Source organism: Aedes albopictus, chromosome 3 (assembly GCF_035046485.1).
Source record: "Aedes albopictus strain Foshan chromosome 3, AalbF5, whole genome shotgun sequence".
Classification (NCBI taxonomy): Eukaryota; Metazoa; Arthropoda; class Insecta; order Diptera; family Culicidae; genus Aedes; species Aedes albopictus.
In genome coordinates this window covers 302,647,907-302,669,103 of record NC_085138.1, presented here as the reverse complement: position 1 = coordinate 302,669,103, position 21,197 = coordinate 302,647,907, and the positions used below count along the sequence as shown (strand labels likewise).

The 21,197-nt window shown below is 44.3% G+C and overlaps 1 protein-coding gene across 2 annotated transcripts; it reads left to right on the top strand.

Moving 5' to 3' along the window:
* Nucleotides 1-1,069: 1,069 nt before the first annotated feature.
* Nucleotides 1,070-20,789, top strand: LOC109413135 (E3 ubiquitin-protein ligase SMURF2; the record flags this gene model as incomplete). Of its 2 annotated transcripts, XR_009995618.1 has the most annotated exon segments (11): nt 1,070-1,312; nt 12,754-13,462; nt 13,560-14,230; nt 14,493-14,959; nt 15,026-15,231; nt 15,346-15,542; nt 15,679-15,868; nt 15,930-16,129; nt 16,201-16,364; nt 18,131-19,076; nt 19,446-20,789. XR_009995618.1 is itself a non-coding variant. In XM_062842342.1 (10 exon segments), coding segments are annotated over 10 exon segments (3,332 nt in total), but the record flags the coding sequence as incomplete, so codon positions are not given.
* Nucleotides 20,790-21,197: the final 408 nt, after the last annotated feature.

The following is a 21,197-nucleotide window of genomic DNA, read 5'->3' as shown; positions in this document are numbered from 1 at the left end:
AATTCGTGTCTTCTCCAAACTGTAAATTAAAATTAGGAAGATTGTAATCTCTTATCGAGACTAAACTGTCTAAGTCATGCATTAAACCTGAGACTTACGTTTCGTCTGTGCGTGCGGTGAGTAACTGCGGTGCGTAACTGTCCAGTGGTGGCTTTCACTGTTATCCTCAGATTCATCCTTGTTTTAATAAGACGTCGTGCGATGTCGTAGAGGATGCGTATACCGTATGTACATACTGGTGTCTTTCTCTACTTTATCTTCAGCCTGGATCTGTTCTGGGAGTTCTGTATTGTCTAGGCCACTGCGGTGTTCGTCGTGGTGCCGTTACTACCTTTCGATTATTACACATCTCAGCGCACACCAAGAAGTTCCCTACGATGTTATTTAAACTTCTTCCAGAACTTATTGAAAACGATAAACTAGTGTCATTTTTTCACATTCTTCTAATATTTCTGTTTCATAATTATCTTTTTGTCAATACCATATTATGCTACAAGTTCAACGCTTTCTGTCGGGGAACGGATATGCTTGGACGATGATCAACGTTGCGGTTCTGAAGGGTCAATTCGAATTAGTTAACCACAAAACGATTCCATATGCATACGTACAGTAACCTCAACCCGTTGTTGCTAGTATAATATAACCACATTTGGTAAGCGCTTGCTTACCGCCCGTCCAGTCTAATACGAATGCATTATAGTTTAAAAATAACCCCATACGATACCGTCCACCGACACGGCCCGGCCCGGCTGCCAAGTGAGAGAGCGCCAAAGTTGAAACATATGCATTCAAACGGTTCCACTTCCTGTCATTGATGAATTTTGTTGTTTTCTATTTTGCCTAACATTGAGAACACTCAATTTCGGCTTTTGTTTTGCTTCATAATTACCGTGTTTGCGTTTACGCTTCGCCTGTCTAGGGTTGGGTGCTCCTTGTATACATTATTTATTTTGCCGTATCATTCTTTTCAAAGAACTTGACCTCTTTCGGTCTCTGTATGATTGCATTTGATGCCCATAATTCGTGAATAGATACTTAACGGTTTTTGTTTCTTCGCTTTCTTCAACAGGACTGCCGGACCCTTTCGCGAAAATTCACGTTGATGGTACCGCACAAGAGTACAAGACGGAAATATGCAAAGCATCGCTGGAGCCGAAATGGAATACCCATTACGATCTGTACCTGGGAAAGAACGATAACATCACGATATCCATCTGGAACCAACGCAAGGTGCAGAAACGCCAGGGTTCCGGTTTCCTGGGTTGCGTTCGGATCGTATCCAGCACAATTCAAAGGCTCAAAGATACGGGATGTAAGTATTTATCTCAATGCTTAAATATACCGACACCGACAGGTTGCGGAAGCCGACAACGCGGGGGATCAGTTTTGGCGCTGGCGCTAACCGTTGTTGACAAACGGCGGCAGCACGTTGTGTAGACGGTCAGTAAAGGCGCTGACGACGGCGACGTCGCGCCATGTATATATAAATAAAAAATATAGATAATAATGTTGATGAGCAAGTTTCAGCTGATATACAGAGAGAGCACTTGAAACGACCGACGTTGACGACGAGGACGCGACGAGCACGGGAAACGTGGGAGAGAAAACGAGCCGTAACTGGCAACGCCGCGCCGCGCCGCCGGTTGGTGGCAATAATGATTTAAAAATTCACACGTATATGACCTTGAAACGCTAGTGTGCAGTCAGAAAATCAAGACACTTGAACTGACAACGGTTGTTTGCGAGTGGTGTTTCTCATTGACGCCACACCGAATGCCCCATGAAGAAAACGTGCATACAAATGCATCATTAATGAGGCTCGCGAGCTTGACTCTATTTGCAGACTGGATGCATACCTGAGTTGGCAGTTGAGGGGCCCAGACGTGTAAAGTGACATTTAGGCCAAACTTCAGTTGAGTATACTGAAAGGTCTCTTACTTGATAGGTTCTCTAATTTAACCTTTCGGTACGACTTTTTTCTACATATATTTTCGTGAAAGAATTTATGTTTCGGCAATGGTACAAATATCATACTCAAAGAAATATTGATATACTATGTTGATTTTTTCGCGGGATTTTCTAGGTTATCCAAACTGTCCTGGAGTTGTAATATTGAAAGATTTAAATTAAATACATGAATTCTCAACGTTTCTCCTAGCAGGGCAGGTTTAGTAAGACTCATTAAACCAAGAAAAATATTTTTTATCGATTCAAAAGTATATCAGATATTGAAGACACTGTTCCGAAATTAGATTATAGGATCTACCAGATCAACAAATACTTCAAAGATGTTCTGTCGTAACCAAACATATCCAAACAGATTCCCTACGTAAAAATTCTAACTTTTGCTACTGCATTGACTAGGCTGAGTGTACCAGTTATCGCCATAATGGTTCCCTATTTGGCCATATTACAGATAATCTTCCTAACCTTCAGTTAGCCCGTGTAGTTGCCGGCTTAGAATAGCACTACGGACCCCCTGTTCCGGGGGTAAAAGTCCACCAAACAGGGAACCCCAATCGAAGGTGTCAGGCGACCCGTGCTGAGGGATGAATGGTTGAGGGGGTTTAAAACATGCTCGATCTTTAACGGAGCCCGTAACGTGGGTAGATCTCCCTTTTGGGTTGCGTTACGAAGCAAGATCTACCAAACTGAACCCTGGTGACATCCAGTTTGTTAAGCTAGGGTAATGCGTTTTGGTAATAAGGATTCATGGTACAAAGCCCTTGTTACTAGTGACAGTTTCTAAAATTGCATTTATTCTGCCTTACGGATAGTTAAAGACTCGGTTTGTCCTCGCCGAGACTACACTTGATGTAAGGAAAACAAACATGCTTTGCGTATCTAATTGCGTAATAACCTACTAAGGACTGATAAATACTGGTGATACAAGGACTCACGTGAATTCTTATTACCGAACACATTCTCTAATTTGACAGCGTTTTGCAACTAGCCTAAAGCCCCGGGTTTTTCAATGTTGTCCTGGGACTAAACTATGAGCAAGACACGGATGAAGCCAGAGTTCCGATGCATGGACAAATATCAGTTCTATCATTTTGTTTTTCTCACAAATAGAATCGATTATGTGTGATTAAGGGCGCACTTTCGCTGGGATTTATTTCCCTGTGAAAACGGTACTTTTTCATCACATTCGATTTCTCGAACCTCTGAGGAAACAAAACAAGATCTGTACAGAAATCGATGCTTCATTGCCTCTCAATGACAATGGAGTAGTACGACATGCACTAAATACTAAGGATACGGGTATTGCCACAAAAGATCTAAATACTGGTCGCAGTGGCTCATCCGAACAGAAAAAAAAACCTTCAGTTACTTTATCAATGTATACTAGATCCCGGCAAAATGGTAGTAATATTTAGAAATAAAGTAATCTGGAAAATTGGCATGATGTAATTGTACAGATATATTTATGTATGTAAATATACTTTTATTTATATGTAATTATGTATACTCACTCACTCAACAAGAGTGGATACGTAAAATTACAAAACGTAGATGATGTAAAAGATCATTTTAACTGAAATTTCGGAAAAACTTACGGACCTACACAAATCAACATTAATCAAGAATGATTCATCTGACTTTGTAGAACCAGTTAGCATCTTCTCGTTAGACGTGGACATGTACACAACTCTGGATGTGTTGTGGTAGATCGTATGACCTGATCTCTAGCATGATCTTGAGAATCTAGAACATTTAGATTGCTTGGGAAATATCTACAATGCTGTGTATAGACCCTATAAACAAGATTGCATACGTTATATTGCAGAAGAAAATGTGACTGTCTTTTTGGATCTAATCAGAAAACTTGAAGATTCGGATAATATTGGAGGAGATACATATGAAAATGAGTCACGAATAACACTAGTTTACAGCATTTTTGAACTCGGTAAGCTGATGATTATTATTGGTGTAGAATCATGCCCTGAGTTCGAAAACGCGAAGGAAAAAAAAAAACAGTAGAGCGGAATTTTTTTCGACTTTCCATACAAGGTTGATGTTTTGAAATCGATTTTTATTCTATTTTTAAGCTAAGTCGCTCACTTCACACATCCCATTCTCCTAAATCAATGCTCCGATTGAGCTGAATTTTTTAATGTAACTCGCCTACATATGATATGTCAAATAAACGTTGAGAAAGAATTTTTAGATTGTTTTTTTATTGAAAAACATACATTTCTTCATATATTTTTGGAAATTTTGCTAAAATTGAAGGAGATCATCCCTAAAACTCGCCAATATCTTGAATTTCATCAATCTGACGCAAAACCTGCATTCAGATGATCAAATGGTATTGTATTCAGCTTTTAATTTATGGATACTTGCCTTACCGATCAGGCCGGGGTGGCCTCTGCTGTGCATAGTAGCCGTCTCCACTCCACTCGGTCCATGGCTGTTTGTCTCCAGTTCCGCACTCTGCGTAGGGTCCGCCGATCGTCCTCCACCCGGTCGACCCACCTAGCTCGCTGCGCTCCACGTCTTCTTGTACCGGTCGTATGACTCGAGAGTCCATTTTAGTCGGGTTGCTATCCTGATGTCGTGACCCGCCCACCGAGCCTCCCGATTTTCGCGGTATGGACGATGGTTGGTTCTCTCAGCAGCTGATGCAGCTCGTGGTTCATTCGCCTTCTCCAAGTCCCGTCTTTCATCTGCACTCCGCCATAGATGGTACGCAACACCTTCCGTTCGAAAACTCCAAGGGCGCGTTGGTCCTCTGCACGTAGGGTCCATGTTTCGTGCCCATAGAGGACGACCGGTCTAATCAACGTTTTGTAGATGATTAACTTCGTGTTACGGCGAACTTTATTCGATCGTAGAGTTCTGCAGAGTCCAAAGTAAGCACGATTTCCTGCCACAATGTGCCTCTGAATTTCTCTGCTGGTGTCGTTATCGGCGATCACCAGTGAGCCCAAGTACACAAATTCTTCAACCGCCTCGATTTCATCACCATCGATATAAATTCGGGTGATTCCTCCCTGGAGTCCTTTGCCATCATGTAATTTGTCTTCGACACATTATTGATTAATCCGATTCGCCTGGCTTCACTCTTTAGTCGGATGTACGTTTCCGCCATCGTCTAAAATTTACGAGCAATATTATCAATATCATCAGGAAAACCAACCAGCTGAAAGAACTTCGTAAAAATCGTTCCACCGAGAGTGTTTGTCCCCGCTCTCCTTATTACACCTTCTAATCTAAGGCGATGTTAAACAGCAAGCACAAAAGTCTATCACCTTGCCATAACCCTCTGCGATATTCGAAGGGACTCGAGAGTGTCCCTGATACTCGAACTACGCACATCACTCGATCCATCGTCGCCTTGATCAATCGTATCAGTTTATCCGGGAATTCGTATTCGTGCATAGCTGTTCTCGATCGATTGTATCATACGCCGATTTTAAATCGATGAACAAGTGATGTGTGGGCACATTGTATTCGCGGCATTTCTGCAACACCTGGGGGATGGCGAACATCTGGTCCGTTGTAGCGCGTTCACCCATGAATCCAGCCTGATATTGCCCCACGAACTCTCATGCAATCGGTGATAGACGGCGGCATAAAATTTGAGAGAGTATCTTGTAGGCAGCGCTCAATAGGGTGATCGCGCGGTAGTTCTCGCAATCCAACTTGTCGCCCATTTTGTAGATGGGACACACGATACCTTCCATGCATTCCTCTGGTAATACTTCCTCCTCCCAAATCTTGGTAATAACCCAGTGTAGTGCTCTCACCAGTGCTCCTCCACCGTATTTTAGAAGCTCGCTTGGTAGTTGATCTGCTCCAGCGGCTTTGTTGTTTTTTAACCGGTCAAACTCCTCCTCAATTTCTTGGATGTCAGGGGCTGGAAGTCTTTCGTCCTGTGCACATACTCCTAGATGTGTTACCACGCCATCTTCAGTACTTGCAACGTCACCATTGAGGTGCTCATCGTAATGCTGCCGCCACCTCTTGACCACCTCACGCTCGCTCGTGAGAATATTCCCGTGATTTTCTCGACACATGTCGGCTTGTGGTACAAAGCCTCCGCGCGAGCGGTTCAGCTTCTCGTAGAACTTTCATGTGTCCTTAAGCTCTTCCATCGCTTCGCGATCTCGTTCTTCCTGCTGGCGCTTCTTCATCCGGAAGACTGAGTTCTACCTGTTCCGTGTCTGTCTATAATGTGCCTCATTCGCTTTCGTACGGTGTTGCAGCATTCTCGCCCATGCTGCATTCTTCTCGTTTTGAATGGGGCACGTTCGGTGTAGTACTAGATTTGTAGTAATGAGCTGAATTTTAGTATGGTGAGAAGGTCCATTCTCCGTTTCTGCAATGAAATGGTGCAAAAAGTGTGGGTATTATGATTCCTTGCTTAATTTGATGCTGTTTGAGCAAAACTTTGGATAACTATGTTGTTTATGTTGCAAGAAATGGAGAAAACAACAACACTGATGCCCAAAGTTTTGCTCAAACAGCATCAAATTAGGCATGGAATCATAATACCCACGCTTTTTGCATCATTTCATTGCAGAAACGGAGAATTGACCTTCTCACCATACTAAAATTCAGCTCATTACTACAAATCTAGTACTTCACCGATCTGTCCTATTATTCACATTCGCCATCGTACCAGTCGTTTCTGTGATTCGGAGTCGCGAAGCCTAGTGCTGTAGCCGAGGTACTACTTATGGCGGATCGGATGTTCCTCCGATTGGCTATATCTGAGAAGAATTTACCGTCCATTAGAACGTGGTCGATTTGGTTTTCTGTTTGATGGCGCCAACCGATTGCGATCCCCAAGAAACGTCAAAATTCGAATCGGTTTTTCGTGCCCGCCGCCGCCATTACCGCTCGTGGATAAGTGGATAACCGTTGACCAACCGTAACCAGAAATACAGAAGCACGGTACTTAAAAAATTTCAGCGGTAGAGCTATTCAGGGAAACGACCATCGCTATCTGCTTTCGTACTTACAAAATATTAATAACCATATTTTACTTGTCAGCAGATATGTTTAAAGGAAAGGAAGCTGTGAAGCTGGTGCTTCAAGTGGTGTTTTAATAATAAATTCTAATTTATATTGACAAAGCCCTTAAAGTTTAATGTAGAATTAAGAAACACATAATCGACAATTTCCGTACTAGAAACTAATCGGCCGTCATTCGATCTATAACGAGTTGTAGTATAGTGTCTGGTGGAGGTCTTGCTTCAATAGAACCTTGAGATAATGGCATCACTAAAATATCGCCCCTGCTCTTATTTGAGTTAATCGATGCAGGAAGCAAATCCATGCAAGATGAGGATATTTGATTGAAATCAAGGGGTTGGTCACTCGGCACATTGTGCCCGGCACACATGCCGGCACATCTCGGCACACATGCCGGCACAATCCCGCACACATGGGCACAACATAGAAATCCAACTTTGCGGTATGGAATCAAACTGTCATTATACTTACGATTGCAAAAAATCCCTTCATACAGGTTCTAGACAAGTGTTCTGGGTGGAATTTTATCGGTAAACACCGACTAGACCAATAACATTCGCGAAAAATAGACAGGATTATAATTAGCGCAAAAACATTTCAAGAAAATATTCCACTGGGCACATTCGGCACACCTCCGGCACGTTCGGCACACACACTGAAATAAATTTTGTTGTGGAAACTACCGATTCCATAGTAAAATTACTAACCGTACCTATGATTCTCAACCGACAACAAAATCTGTTAAGGTAACTGAAATATGCTTGAAATTACAATGCATTGTAGTAAATTCAACTAAAAGCATAGTCGTCTCAACAACAAAACATTGTTAATTTTTCCAGGACACGCATTTTACATCACAGTATGGTTAAAAATACAATGCTCATTTGTTAAATTAAGATTACTTCTGGTTATGTTAACTGCACTGCTAGTTAAGTTGACAGTGTTTTAGTGGAATTAACTGGGAATTGTTGTCGGTTGAGAATCATAGGTACGGTTAGTAATTTTACTATGGAATCGGTAGTTTCCACAACAACATTTTTTTCAGTGCACTGAAAAACAACCGGCACAGTTTAGGCACATATTGGCACACGCTCAAAAATCACGGCACAAATGAAGTGTGCTGAATGACCAACCCCTTGATTGAAATGCAATCAAGATACGCGCCCATTTCAGAACTTGATAACTAAAGTAATCCGCCGGGTTCCGGGTTTCGCCAAAACAGTTTAGAACTTCCAGTAGACAGTGGCAAAACCATGGGCGAAATCAGATCTGAAACAAACATTAATTTTAATACAGCTGTACAAAAAAGAGATGCAATTATCCATTTCCATTTGCAGAAAAGATGCAATCCAATTTTCATTTTCTGAAAATGTCTGACATACATACATTACATTTATTTGTTCCACATCATTAAGACAAGACATAATCAACAATAGTACGCCACAATACTCGGTTTGTGGCTGCCGCTCTCCATCCTCGGTCACGCCCAATGCTCGCCAAGTCACGCTCCACCTGGTCCGCCCATCGTGCTCTCTGCGCTCCACGCCTTCTTGTGCCAACCGGATCCGTTGCAAACACCAGCTTTGCAGGGTTGTTGTCCGGCATTCTTGCAACATGCCCTGCCCACCGTATCCTTCCGGCTTTGGCCACCTTCTGGATGCTGGGTTCGCCGTAAAGTGCAGCGAGCTCGTGGTTCATCCTTCTCCGCCACACACCGTTCTCCTGCACACCGCCGAAGATCGTTCTTAGCACGCGTCGCTCGAAAACTCCGAGTGCTTGTAGGTCCTCCTCGAGCATGGTCCATGTCTCGTGCCCGTAGAGGATTACCGGTCTTATTAACGTTTTGTACATGGTGCATTTGGTGCGTGGGTGAATCTTTTTCGACCGCAGTTTCTTCTGGAGCCCATAGTAGGCCCGACTTCCGCTGATGATGCGCCTCCGAATTTCACGGCTCACGTTGTTGTCAGCCGTCAGTAAGGATCCGAGGTAGACGAATTCCTCCACCACCTCGAAAGTATCCCCGTCTATCGTAACATTACTACCCAGACGGATCCGGTCGTGTTCGGTTCCGCCTACCAGCATGTACTTTGTTTTTGAGGCATTCACCACCAGTCCGACCTTTGCTGCTTCGCGTTTCAGGCGGGTGTACAGTTCTGCCACCGTTCCAAATGTTCTAGCGATAATGTCCATGTCGTCCGCAAAGCACACAAATTGACCGGATTTTGTGAAAATCGTTCCCCGGCTGTTGAGCCCGGCTCGTCGCATCACACCTTCCAGCGCGATGTTGAAGAGTAGACATGAGAGTCCGTCACCTTGTCGCAGTCCCCGGCGAGATACGAATGAACTGGATAGTTCACCCGAAACCCTTACGCAGTTTTGCACACCGTCCATCGTTGCTTTAATCAGTCTAGTCAGCTTCCCAGGAAAGCCGTTTTCGTCCATGATTCTCCATAGCTCTGCGCGGTCGATACTATCGTATGCCGCTTTGAAGTCGATGAACAGGTGGTGCGTTGGGACCTGGTATTCACGGCATTTCTGGAGGATTTGCCGTACGGTAAAGATCTGGTCCGTTGTCGACCGGCCGTCGATGAAGCCGGCTTGATAACTTCCCACGAACTCATTTGTTTTAGGTGACAGACGACGGAAGATGATCTGGGATAGCACTTTGTAGGCAGCATTCAAAATAGTGATCGCCCTGAAGTTCTCACATTCCAAATGGTCACCTTTCTTGTGAATGGGGCAGATTACCCCTTCCTTCCACTCCTCCGGTAGCTGTTCGGTTTCCCAGATCCTGACTATCAGCCGATGCAGACAGGTGGCCAACTTTTCTGGGCCCATCTTGATAAGTTCAGCTGCGATACCATCCTTACCAGCTGCTTTGTTGGTTTTGAGCTGGTGAATGGCATCCTTAACTTCCCTCAGCGTGGGAGTTGGTTCATTTCCGTCCTCCGCTGCATTGGCGTCGTCATTTCCTCCGTTGCCGTGGGCTCCCGTGCCTACGCTCTCCACGCCGTTCAGGTGCTGATCGAAGTGCTGCTTCCACCTTTCGATCACCTCACGTCCGTCCGTCAAGAGGCCTCCGTCTTTATCCCTGCATATTTCGGCTCGCGGCACGAAGCCGTTGCGGGATGCGTTGAGCTTCTGATAGAACTTCCGTGATTCTTGGGAACGGCACAGCAGCTCCATTTCTTCACACTCCGCTTCTTCCAGGCGGCGCTTTTTCTCCCGAAAGAGGCGGGTCTGCTGTTTCCGCTTCTGTTTGTAACGTTCCACGTTCTGTCGAGTCCCTTGCTGCAGCATTACCGCCCTCGCTGCGTTCTTCTCCTCCAAAACCGTTCTGCACTCTTCGTCGAACCATTCGTTTCGTCGATTCCGTTCCACGTACCCGATGGTGCTCTCGGCTGCGTCGTTGATGGCTGCTTTCACTGTACTCCAGCAGTCCTCTAGAGGGGCCTCATCGAGCTCGCCCTCGTCTGGCAACGCGGCTTCGAGATTCTGCGCGTATGCTGAGGCGACATCCGGTTGCTTCAGTCGCTCTTGGTTGTACCGTGGCGGTCGCCGGTACCGTACATTGTTGATGACGGAGAGTTTTGGGCGCAGTTTGACCATCACCAGATAGTGGTCGGAGTCGATGTTGGCGCCACGATAGGTCCTGACGTCGATAATGTCGGAGAAGTGCCGTCCGTCAATCAGAACGTGGTCGATTTGAGATTCCGTCTGCTGTGGTGATCTCCAGGTGTAACGATAAGGGAGGCTGTGTTGGAAAAAGGTGCTACGTATGGCCATATTTTTGGAGGCGGCGAAATCAATGAGTCGTAGGCCGTTTTCGTTCGTTTGCTGGTGGGCGCTAAACTTACCAATCGTCGGTCTGAATTCCTCCTCCTGGCCTACCTGAGCGTTCAAATCTCCTATGATGATCTTGACGTCGTGGCTTGGGCAGCGATCGTACTCGCGTTCGAGCTGCGCGTAAAATGCGTCCTTATCATCATCAGTACTTCCGGAGTGTGGGCTGTGCACGTTTATTATGCTGAAGTTGAAGAATCGGCCCTTGATCCTCAACCTGCACATTCTTTCGTCGATCGGCCACCAACCGATCACGCGCCTCTGCATATCACCCATCACGATGAAAGCTGTTCCCAGCTCGCGTGTGTTGCCGCAGCTCTGGTAGATGGTATGATTACCTCTAAACGTTCGCACCATGGATCCTGTCCAACACACCTCCTGCAGCGCTACGATGCCGAACCCGCGGTCCTTCAGTAGATCGGCGAGTATGCGGGTGCTCCCAATGAAGTTGAGAGATCGGCAGTTCCACGTACCGAGTTTCCAATCGCAAGTCCTTTTTGTTCGCTGGGGTCGTTGCCGTTGGTCTCGGTTCGTATTATTCTGTTGCTGATTTTCCGTTACAATGGTTTTTTACGGCTGGCTCGTAGGGCCTGACACCAACCCCCTACTTTCCGGAGGACCATAGTGCACAGTTGAGCTTAGAGTCCTTCCCTGGCACTCGGACGTAGATCAGCCGCCCCTAACATGGGGATCAGACGCTGTTGTGAGCCGCTCCTCCTGGAGAACAGACGCTCAGGTTTGTCGAAGCAAACCCCCCCTTCCCTGTCAGCCTACGACCAAAGGTCCCACCGGGGTTGGTTACCCGATCTTCCCTAAGGTTGCTCATAGTTTCCGGCCGGTACCGCGTGGAGGTAGGGATAGGAGTTGCTGGGCAGAGGCTAGTGGATCACAATGGGATCTGAATTGCGCAGCATACCCAGCCTTTACCGTGCCGAAAATGTCTGACATTTGAGCTGATTTGTCAATGTCCACTTTCAATCGCGGCTGACTTTGATGAGTTCTTATGTTTTGCTTCCGCATATGTCAAATTAGATGGAACTCACGATCTCATGCATAAATATATTTAGCACCCGAGTAAAAATATTTAAAATTCTTAATAATTTTAGATTGAGCAGCCCCGTGGTTGGTTCACATTTTTTTAAAACCCACAAACCCAGAGAACTGTGATTGCCTTCCCGGGAACTTCGGGTTTTACATTGCTGCCCATAACTGCATAACAGTCACATTCGACAAAAGTAGGCATTGGAGAAAATTGAGCTCAAAGTTTGCAACTTGCACTGGTATGAAAAAGGATCTAAATTTCAAAAATTTGGCAAAAATTCAAAGTCAATTACTATGCAATGAAATCTTCTACAGCTCTTCTTGTATGCTGGGCGAATAGTTCAAAAAAATATCAGAGCGATATATGATTGGATGTACGCTATGAGGCCAGTGTGTATTCCCAGTGTGACTGTTATGCGGTTACATTCGTTATTTTTTGTTAATGAGACAAAACGACTTGGTATTGTTTTCACATTTTGTGGAACAAACTTGTAAAGTTTATTTGGATAGATGAAAGTACTGATGATTTGGAGATGAGCCCCGGTATTAACTCAATATTGACAAAAACTGCAAATGTTACAAATAGGCAGTTATGGGCAGATTGGCATTTCCTCAAAATATATTTCTAAATAGCTAGACTGAATTGCTGGCCTTCGGAAGGTGGTGTTTTTAGAAGGATGCCGATAAGATCTTGTATGCTTGAGCTCCCACCCTTTTAAACATTCTAATAGGTTCTTTCAGATTCTCTAGCCCTAGCGGATAAGTCCTAAAATTTTGATCGAAAGTATAAAGTTGGTGATGTAACAACTTGAGTAGCGTATTTGGTGAATCAATCCCTTAAAAGTGTTACTGATTTAGTATTCTCTTCGCATATCATTTTTTCAGACCAACGACTAGAGCTGTGCAAAGCCTCGCACGATGATCCGGATCCGGTAAAAGGCCAAATTATCGTATCGCTCATGTCCCGAGATGGTACCACTGGCGGTACCCCGTTAGCTATCGTTGGTCCAGCGGGTGACGTACGGGGGCCAGATGACGATGAGGAAATTCTGAAGGATGAACTACCCGCTGGTTGGGAGGAACGTCTGACGCAGACTAATCGGGTGTACTATGTGAACCACGTCACTAAAACAACACAGTGGGACCGACCAACGGAACCAGCCGGTTCGCTACCGCCGGCTTTAAGTAACGGTAGCAGTAATAATAGTAGTGCCGACTCAATTCCACCCGGTCCGTCGAAATCGGCCACTAATAATAGTATCAATAGTATTCAATCCAGTGACTCCAGCAGTCGAAGGCACTCGACGGAGATAATGCTCAACAACTCCAATAACAAGGAAAATTGCAATGTATCCAAGGATCGGCCGAAAGATGTGGAAAACGGTAGTACAGGTATAACCAATGGTGCAATGATTGGACCAGGCAATGGAGGTGGGGTTGGTAGACGTGACGCTAAAAGTCCCGCTCGGATACGGGACGACAGCATGTTGATAACTCCTAGTTCCAGTACTAGCCCGTTGAGCGAGAACAATAGCCCAGTGACACCGAAATCTGCAACTGAACTATCAACGCCACGGAGCCAAGGAGCAACCAGGTAGGGTTTTCATGCTGACAAGCTCTCCAGACTTTCATTTGTGTGGAAAAATCATTTCTTGATTTTTATGCATTTGCAATAATTTTCTCTTTCACAGGGATCCACAGTTGCTGACGGGATTGCCAAGTGCAATAGGTTCACTGTCAATTGATCCGTCCACAGTACGTTCACCCCAATCGAATGGCATTGTTCCAAATGCGCACAGCACGCCCACTTCTAACGGCAGCAGTAGCAACAACACCAGTAGTAACAACAGCAACGTTGCAAACGTTTCTGCATGTGCAGGGGGAAGCTTTTCAATATTGAACAATTCCAGTACTAGCAATGTCAGCAACGGAGTCTTGATGAACGGCTCGATTGTCAGCAACAGTAGTTCTGTTGCAAACAACACACCGACCCATGCTGATCGAGACAACACAAGCAACACCTCGATGTCGTCCCAGCAGCCGCCAGTGCCTTCGTTTTTGCCCGCATCAGCCAATCTCCACAACGGTAGCAGTCGAACGGCGGATGGACATCACATGGAAGCGCCACCGGGGCCGGGAAGATCACAGCCTCAACCCCAACAGCCAGCTCTCAACAGCACAACCGACGGAAGTCGGGAACCATCGGCGCACAGAACGCGTCGCTCGTCGCGCAACACGGACGAATCTTCTTCGCGTAGACGGCCATCTCGAACGACACGACCGTCACCGGTAATGCCGCCACCGCAAGTCCGTGGGAGTGCCCCTGTGATACGACCGGCTGTTGATCTTCCTCCTGGTTATGGTAAGTGAGATGAAACTGGAAGGGTGTTTCATAATCAACATCAGTGATTGATCAGAACCACAAATCGATTCTGTTGTTCTTCAATGGCAGAATAACCGTATTGCTCACATGGTTGCTCATAATGATTAGAAATTTTTGCTTTATTCCATCGGCTGTTTTTTTTAGTAAAACGCTGAGAGTTCGTTTAGTGTTACTACATTGATGTATTCTGGCAATATGAAGTCGTTTTCTAATTTAGTGTTCATTTCGATTTCTTCAATAGAAATGCGCACCACCCAGCAAGGACAAGTCTATTTCTACCATATTCCAACCAAAATGTCCACCTGGCATGATCCCCGGATACCGCGAGACTTTGACACGCAAAATATCGCACCGGAAACATTGGGACCCCTGCCGCACGGTTGGGAACAACGGAAGACCGCTTCGGGTCGGGTGTATTTCGTAGATCATAACAACCGAACCACCCAGTTCACCGACCCGCGACTCAATGGACACATCTTGCAAATAATCCGAAAACAAGCACAACCTCCCGCCGGTCAGAGCACTTCCGCTGGGGGATCAGCAACGGCTGGATGCTCTTCGACGAATCAGGTTGTAGCGACTGCCATTAGTTATCTTTCCGGTGCTGGTCCACAGGTATCTAATGGAGCTTTGGGAGCTGTCGCCGGAAGTTCACGGCTAATGATGCCACCGGAAGCGACCGCTTCCGGCAGTAATGGACTGTCTGTGGTAAGTGTTTCTTGTTGACACTACGAAAATCAATAGAACTGCTAAAACATCCCTTAATAACTACAGGAACCAACACCGCACCGGGTGCCACCTAACAACATTCCCGATCTACCGCAAGGGTTGCTGGATGGTGCCGAATCACTGCCCAAGTATCGACGGGACCTGGTCGGAAAGATCCGGTCTTTGCGCGTCGAACTGCAAGCCCTGCAGCCCCAGTCAGGTCACTGTCGGCTGGAGGTGTCTCGACAGGAAATCTTTGAGGAGAGCTACAGGTTCGTTCTACAGGGTTCTATATGTGTGGTTCTATAGATCCTTCGGGGTCGATATATCCAAATAGCTTCAAAGAGTACTTCCTTACGTTTTACTTCATATTTTACTCTTCCCAGACTGATTATGAAAATGCGACCACGGGACATGAGGAAAAGGCTGATGGTCAAGTTTAGAGGCGAAGAAGGCTTGGACTACGGAGGAGTGGCCCGGGAGTGGCTACACCTGCTGTCGCGAGAAATGCTGAATCCCCAGTATGGGTTGTTCCAGTACAGTGGAGACGACCGGTACTCGTTGCAGATCAACCCTGACTCTGGTGAGTAGTAATGTTGAATTTGGATTTGGGAAGATTCCAATTTGGAAGATTCCCAGAATTTGGAATTGGGAAGATTCCACTTGTGAGAATACTTGGGTGAAATTGAGCTAATTGTGTTGTTTTTTGTTCTATCTAGGCATAAACCCGGATCACCTGTCGTACTTCCACTTTGTTGGACGAATACTGGGAATCGCTGTGTTTCACAACCACGTGCTAGACGGAGGCTTCACGCTGCCTTTCTACAAGCAGCTGCTAAACAAACCAATCACACTGAACGACATCGAGGATGTTGACCCGGAGCTACATCGGAGTTTGACATGGATGCTGTAAGTTTTTCAATCGCGTCAACTGATTTCCTAAAATAACCCCTTTCAATTGACTTTCCAGAGAAAACAATATCAACGGGGTGATAGACTCGACGTTCAGTGTGGAAAACAATAGCTTTGGGGCACTCAAGGTACACGAACTGAAACCAAATGGTGCTTCGGTGCAGGTTACGGAGGACAACAAACGGGAGTACGTAAAGCTGTACGTAAATTATCGATTTATGCGAGGAATCGAGCAACAATTTTTAGCTTTATCTAAAGGTAAGTTTTTTTTTGTCTTTAGTCTGCGTCATGAATCCAATTTAAAATTCTTTTATACATTGTCCGAACAGGATTTGGTGAACTGATACCCAGCCAGCTCCTGCGGCCATTCGAAGAACGAGAACTGGAACTGGTGATCGGCGGTATCAGCAAGATCGATGTGAACGACTGGAAGACGCACACGCGACTGAAGCAGTGCACTCCGGAGACACCGCAGATCATATGGTTTTGGCAGGTTAGTTGGCTTATCAGTTTAAAAGCATAGGTGAACACGTTCTACCTGACTGAGCTCTATATCTTCTCCACCACCCGGATATGTGGCAAACATCATTTTTTCAGGGTTGTTGTCCGGCAAACATGCCCTGCCCTCCGTGTCATTCCGGCTTTGGCCGTAGAGTGCACTGGTTTTGGACCGGTAATGTCCACATCGTCCGCAAAGTACACAAATTGGTCGGATTCTGTCGTACCCCGGCTCGTTGCATTACCTACACATTTTAGGGCCTTGTTGAAAAGTAGACATGAGAGTTGGTTCCCTTGTCTCAGACCCCGGCGAGATCCGAATAAACTGGATAGCTCACCGAAATCCCTAGTCCTGGTCCATGATTCTTCATAGCTTTGTGCGGTCGACACTATCGTAGAAGGATGGGAAATGCCACGGAATTACACGAAAAAAAAGTCATGACATTTTTCAATTCCCACCACTTTCGGTGTAAATTTCCGTCCGTTTACATCACCAATCCATAATGATGATTAGTTATGGAAAATTATATATGTCGTCGATAAACAGGAGCAGAGCAATTAGCAAATAACAGAATGACATTTCCCATCCCTGCTATCGTATGCCGCTTTGAAGTCAATGAACAGATGATGAATAGGAACCTGGTATTCATAGCATTCCTGGAGGACTTGTCGGGTGAAGATCTAGTCCGTTTTCGACCGGCTGTCGATTTCCAAGTTTTAGTTGTGTAGAAGTTAATTTGTCGAAAGTTCAACACAATGCTGGAATAACATCAAATTATCTGCTATGCAAAAAAAACTTGCACTGCTGTAACTCTTATATGACATGCGTGTTACTTGGCAGTCTCTGTTGGAAAAAGGTATTAGGTACGATCATATTGTTGGAGGCAGCGAGAATCGTTCGTCGGCTAGTGGCCTCTAAACTTTTCAATTGTTGGTCTGAATTCCTCCTCCTGGCGTACATACGCAAATGCTTAGATCTCATATGATGATCTTGGCGTCGTGGCTCGGGCAACGCCCATTCTCGCAATCGAGCTGCTCGTAGAATGCGTCTGTGTGAGTTGTGCACGTTGATTATGCTGAAGTTTAAGAACCGACCTTTGATCTTATGTGTTAACGCAGCTCTGGTAGATGATATGATTACCTCTAAACGTCCGCATCATTGACTCTGTCCAACACTCTTCCTAAGCGCTACTACGTCGAACACGTGCTCCTTCAGTTTTTGGCGAGGATGCAGGTGCTCCCGATGAAGTTGAGAGATTGGTAGTTCCAAGTGCAGAGATTCCAATCGCAAGTTTTTACCGGAGGATCATGGTGCGCAGTTGAGCTTAGAGTCTTTCAATAGCACTCGGGCGATGATCCAGTCTCCCTTATATGCGGAACAGACGCTGTTGTGAGACGTTCCTCCTGTCTCTTATATCCTTCAATCTAAGTTCCCACCGGGGTTACCCAATCATCCTTAAGGTTGCTCACAGCCCGGTCGGTGCCACGTGGAGGTACGGATAAGAGTTTCTGAAAAGAGGCTAATGATCTCAATGTGGTCTGTATTACACGTTACCCAGGCTTTATCGTTCCACATATGCCTGACATTTGGGTTTCAAAATGCAAGGTATTTCAGGTTGCAGCCAGAATTCTACCAAAAGGCCACATAATATTTAGTATGCATGGTGCCCTTGTTATTCGACGATAGATTTTCAGATTTTTTTTCAGTTAGCTATATGTATCTTACTACTAAACTGATCACATTCCTATGTTTTCTTCCAGATTGTGGAATCTTACTCACCGGAGATGCGCGCCCAGTTGCTACAGTTCGTCACCGGTTCCTGCCGGGTACCGCTACAAGGTTTTCGTGCTCTGCAAGGCTCAACAGGAGCCGTGGGACCACGACTCTTCACCATCCATTTGACGGCGGACGCTCCGATTCAAAACCTACCCAAAGCGCACACCTGTTTCAATCGGATAGATCTTCCAATGTACGATTCGTACCAGTTGATGTACGACAAATTGACGCAGGCCGTTGAAGAGACATGTGGATTTGCCGTGGAATAGGACAAACAGGACAATTTTTAGAAAACTGGTCATTGACCAGTGGTCAACGTGAGTGTGTGACCTGACCATACGTTACACACACAACAACAGGTTCATCGCTTGGACAAATAGAAAACGAAATCATAAGGGCTAATTTTTCCTCTTTTGCGCTAGCGGAAGAGTGACTAATAAGACCAAATAGGGGGGAAGAAATCGTCAAATTATTCCCCAAATCGAGTTTTTGGGAAACAATCTCCCGAGAGATCGTTCTCAAACAATTCGATCCGAGAAGTCAGGGGAGTGTTATTACGTACCAATTCTTTACTATTTTTAGCTCATATGAAAATAAAATCCAAGTGTTCTAACAGTCGTACAATTTTACTCCCTTATTGGAAGATAAATAACCAATTAATCAAAATGGCCGAAATCAAAGTGTTTGTGAGAAAATAGCTAACATGAAAAATTAGAAATGTTTCGAATTTTTGCTAACCATTATTGCATGATAGTAGGGTGGGGCGGGGCAAGATGGGTCACCTAAGGACGGACCATCATAACTTTGTAAATACAAATCGTATTGGTTTGTATTCGTCCACTACTCTTTAATACACTTGTTAGCTATGCCAAAAGTCGATAAAAAGTTCATTAAATACAAAATATGATGTTAAACAAGCAGTTTTTAAAAGTGATCGATTTTGCGACGTGAAAAAAGTGCGGGGCAAGATGGGTCACCTTTTAAGTAATTCACATTTTCTCAACGAAAAACGTCAAAATATAAGATTTGTTCCGCATTCGTATATGCTCCATATCCATACTGAGTAAACAAGAGCTACTAGTAAACATTTTATAGGTACATTTATTTGGAATATAAAAAACTTTACGATTTGAGTGGTCCTAAGACGACTTGAAAATCGATGTTTTCACTAAAAAATTATCATAATTTTATGTTATAATTTTGAGCGTTAATTCCGCTTGATTAAAGTTATTTATAAGATAGTCTTGTAAAAAAAATAAATAACTTTTGAATGCTCAAAAAACACGTTCAAAATTGAAGGTGACCCATCTTGCCCCGCGGCCGTTTATATGGAGATTATATGGAATGTATCGCATAAGAAAAATGACTAAAAACCATTTTATTTTTTATTTACAATGAGAGTGAATATTTTTTTAATCAATGCCCCAAACTTTTGTATATTCATGCTGGACATCTAACAAAATTATTAACATAATCAAAACATGAGTAATGCGCCCGAACATGGAACTGACCCATCTTGCCCCGCGACCCATCTTGCCCCGCCCCACCCTAGTATCGTCGTCAGAATAGCTCAAAATATTGTATCACATTTGCTCCAGTAATCGATATTCTTGGGTGGAGAGTACTATATAAAATTATAAATCGTTAACAAATCAATCGACTTTTATAGAAAATATTTGCGTTGTCCCAATTTTGGCGAAGCGAAATTTATTTTACCATTTTAGAAATGCAGATGGAAAGTAGAAGGTTCGATTCATCTGAGTGATATTTAGTGGAACTTTTTAATTTTTATTCGAAATTTTACAACCGAAAAATACTGAGATTATTATTCACTGGTAGTCGAACGATATGCGGTCTGATTGTAGGTAAAACAAATTTTCTCCATTTTACCAATCAAATAGCAACGTAGCCTTCGTCCAGGTGTTTCCTAGGAATTAATAAAAAGTACGATATTAGAGCAAAATCAACATATTTATTGTAAAGAAAAACGTCGATTTTTGAATATATTTAGCCCTCTCTTTCAGAATTCGTTCGTGTTAAACGAGGGTCACAACGATATTACACCTAGTGAAGAGTTAATTTTATTCTTAATTCATAAAACACACACATCAGGAAAGAATATAAACTGTGTTAAACATTATAAAATGACGAAAAAGGATTTAATGAATTATCTCTCCTATCTTTATAAGCATTGATCCTTTTTCTTTGTACATAGCAATTTAGATAACAAAATAGTTAGTTGTTCATTCGAATATTCAGCATCTTTATCGTATCGTCTACCTTCGTAACTTTTTTTTCAGAAAGCTAAGTGTAGAGGCACACAACGGTCAATGCGATATGGAGGATTAACGTTCACCTAAAGATAAAAGGATCTATTGTCTAGGATAGGCGAAGTGCGATTGTTTGTATATTTTCTCCCGGAGCGAGTCACCTAACACTCGCCGGTAAATATTGGGCTATAATGTTTGCAAGCAAGAAGATCTTCTTCAACTATGGTGGCGATAATGGAGAGTTGCAAAGTCAGAAACATTGTCAATAGCGGGGTTAGAGATTGGTCAGCATATAATCAATAGCTCGTAGATAAACAAAAAACCATAACGTATATATTATTTGTAAATTATACTGGAACGTTTTATACAGTTAGCTATGGTTCGTCTATTTTATCTATATCACATGGTGTCCTTGTCCTTGTCCTTGTCCTCATAGTGATTAGTCGTGGTATACCATACTTTTTGTTCCGTCTGCACGAGCGTTTTGCTTCCTTTTCGTGTTTTCGCTCGCTTAATCGCGGCTTACAATGGTCCACTGCACGAATTTATGCTGTCTGCTTACTCGCACTGAAAATTTGACGTTTGAGCGGTGCCGAGAGGTGGAGCGTAATTTGAGGATCACACCGAGAAAGAGCGTTCCCAAACCAGGGTGAGTTACAGTAGCTCGGAATTTGTGGGCGTGACACTAATTTGAGCCTTCAGGGCGCTTTTTCTTTTAGGCCTTTTGTTTTGCGCATCACCGACCACTGGAACCAGAGTGTCTGCCAGGTCCGAGGAGCCC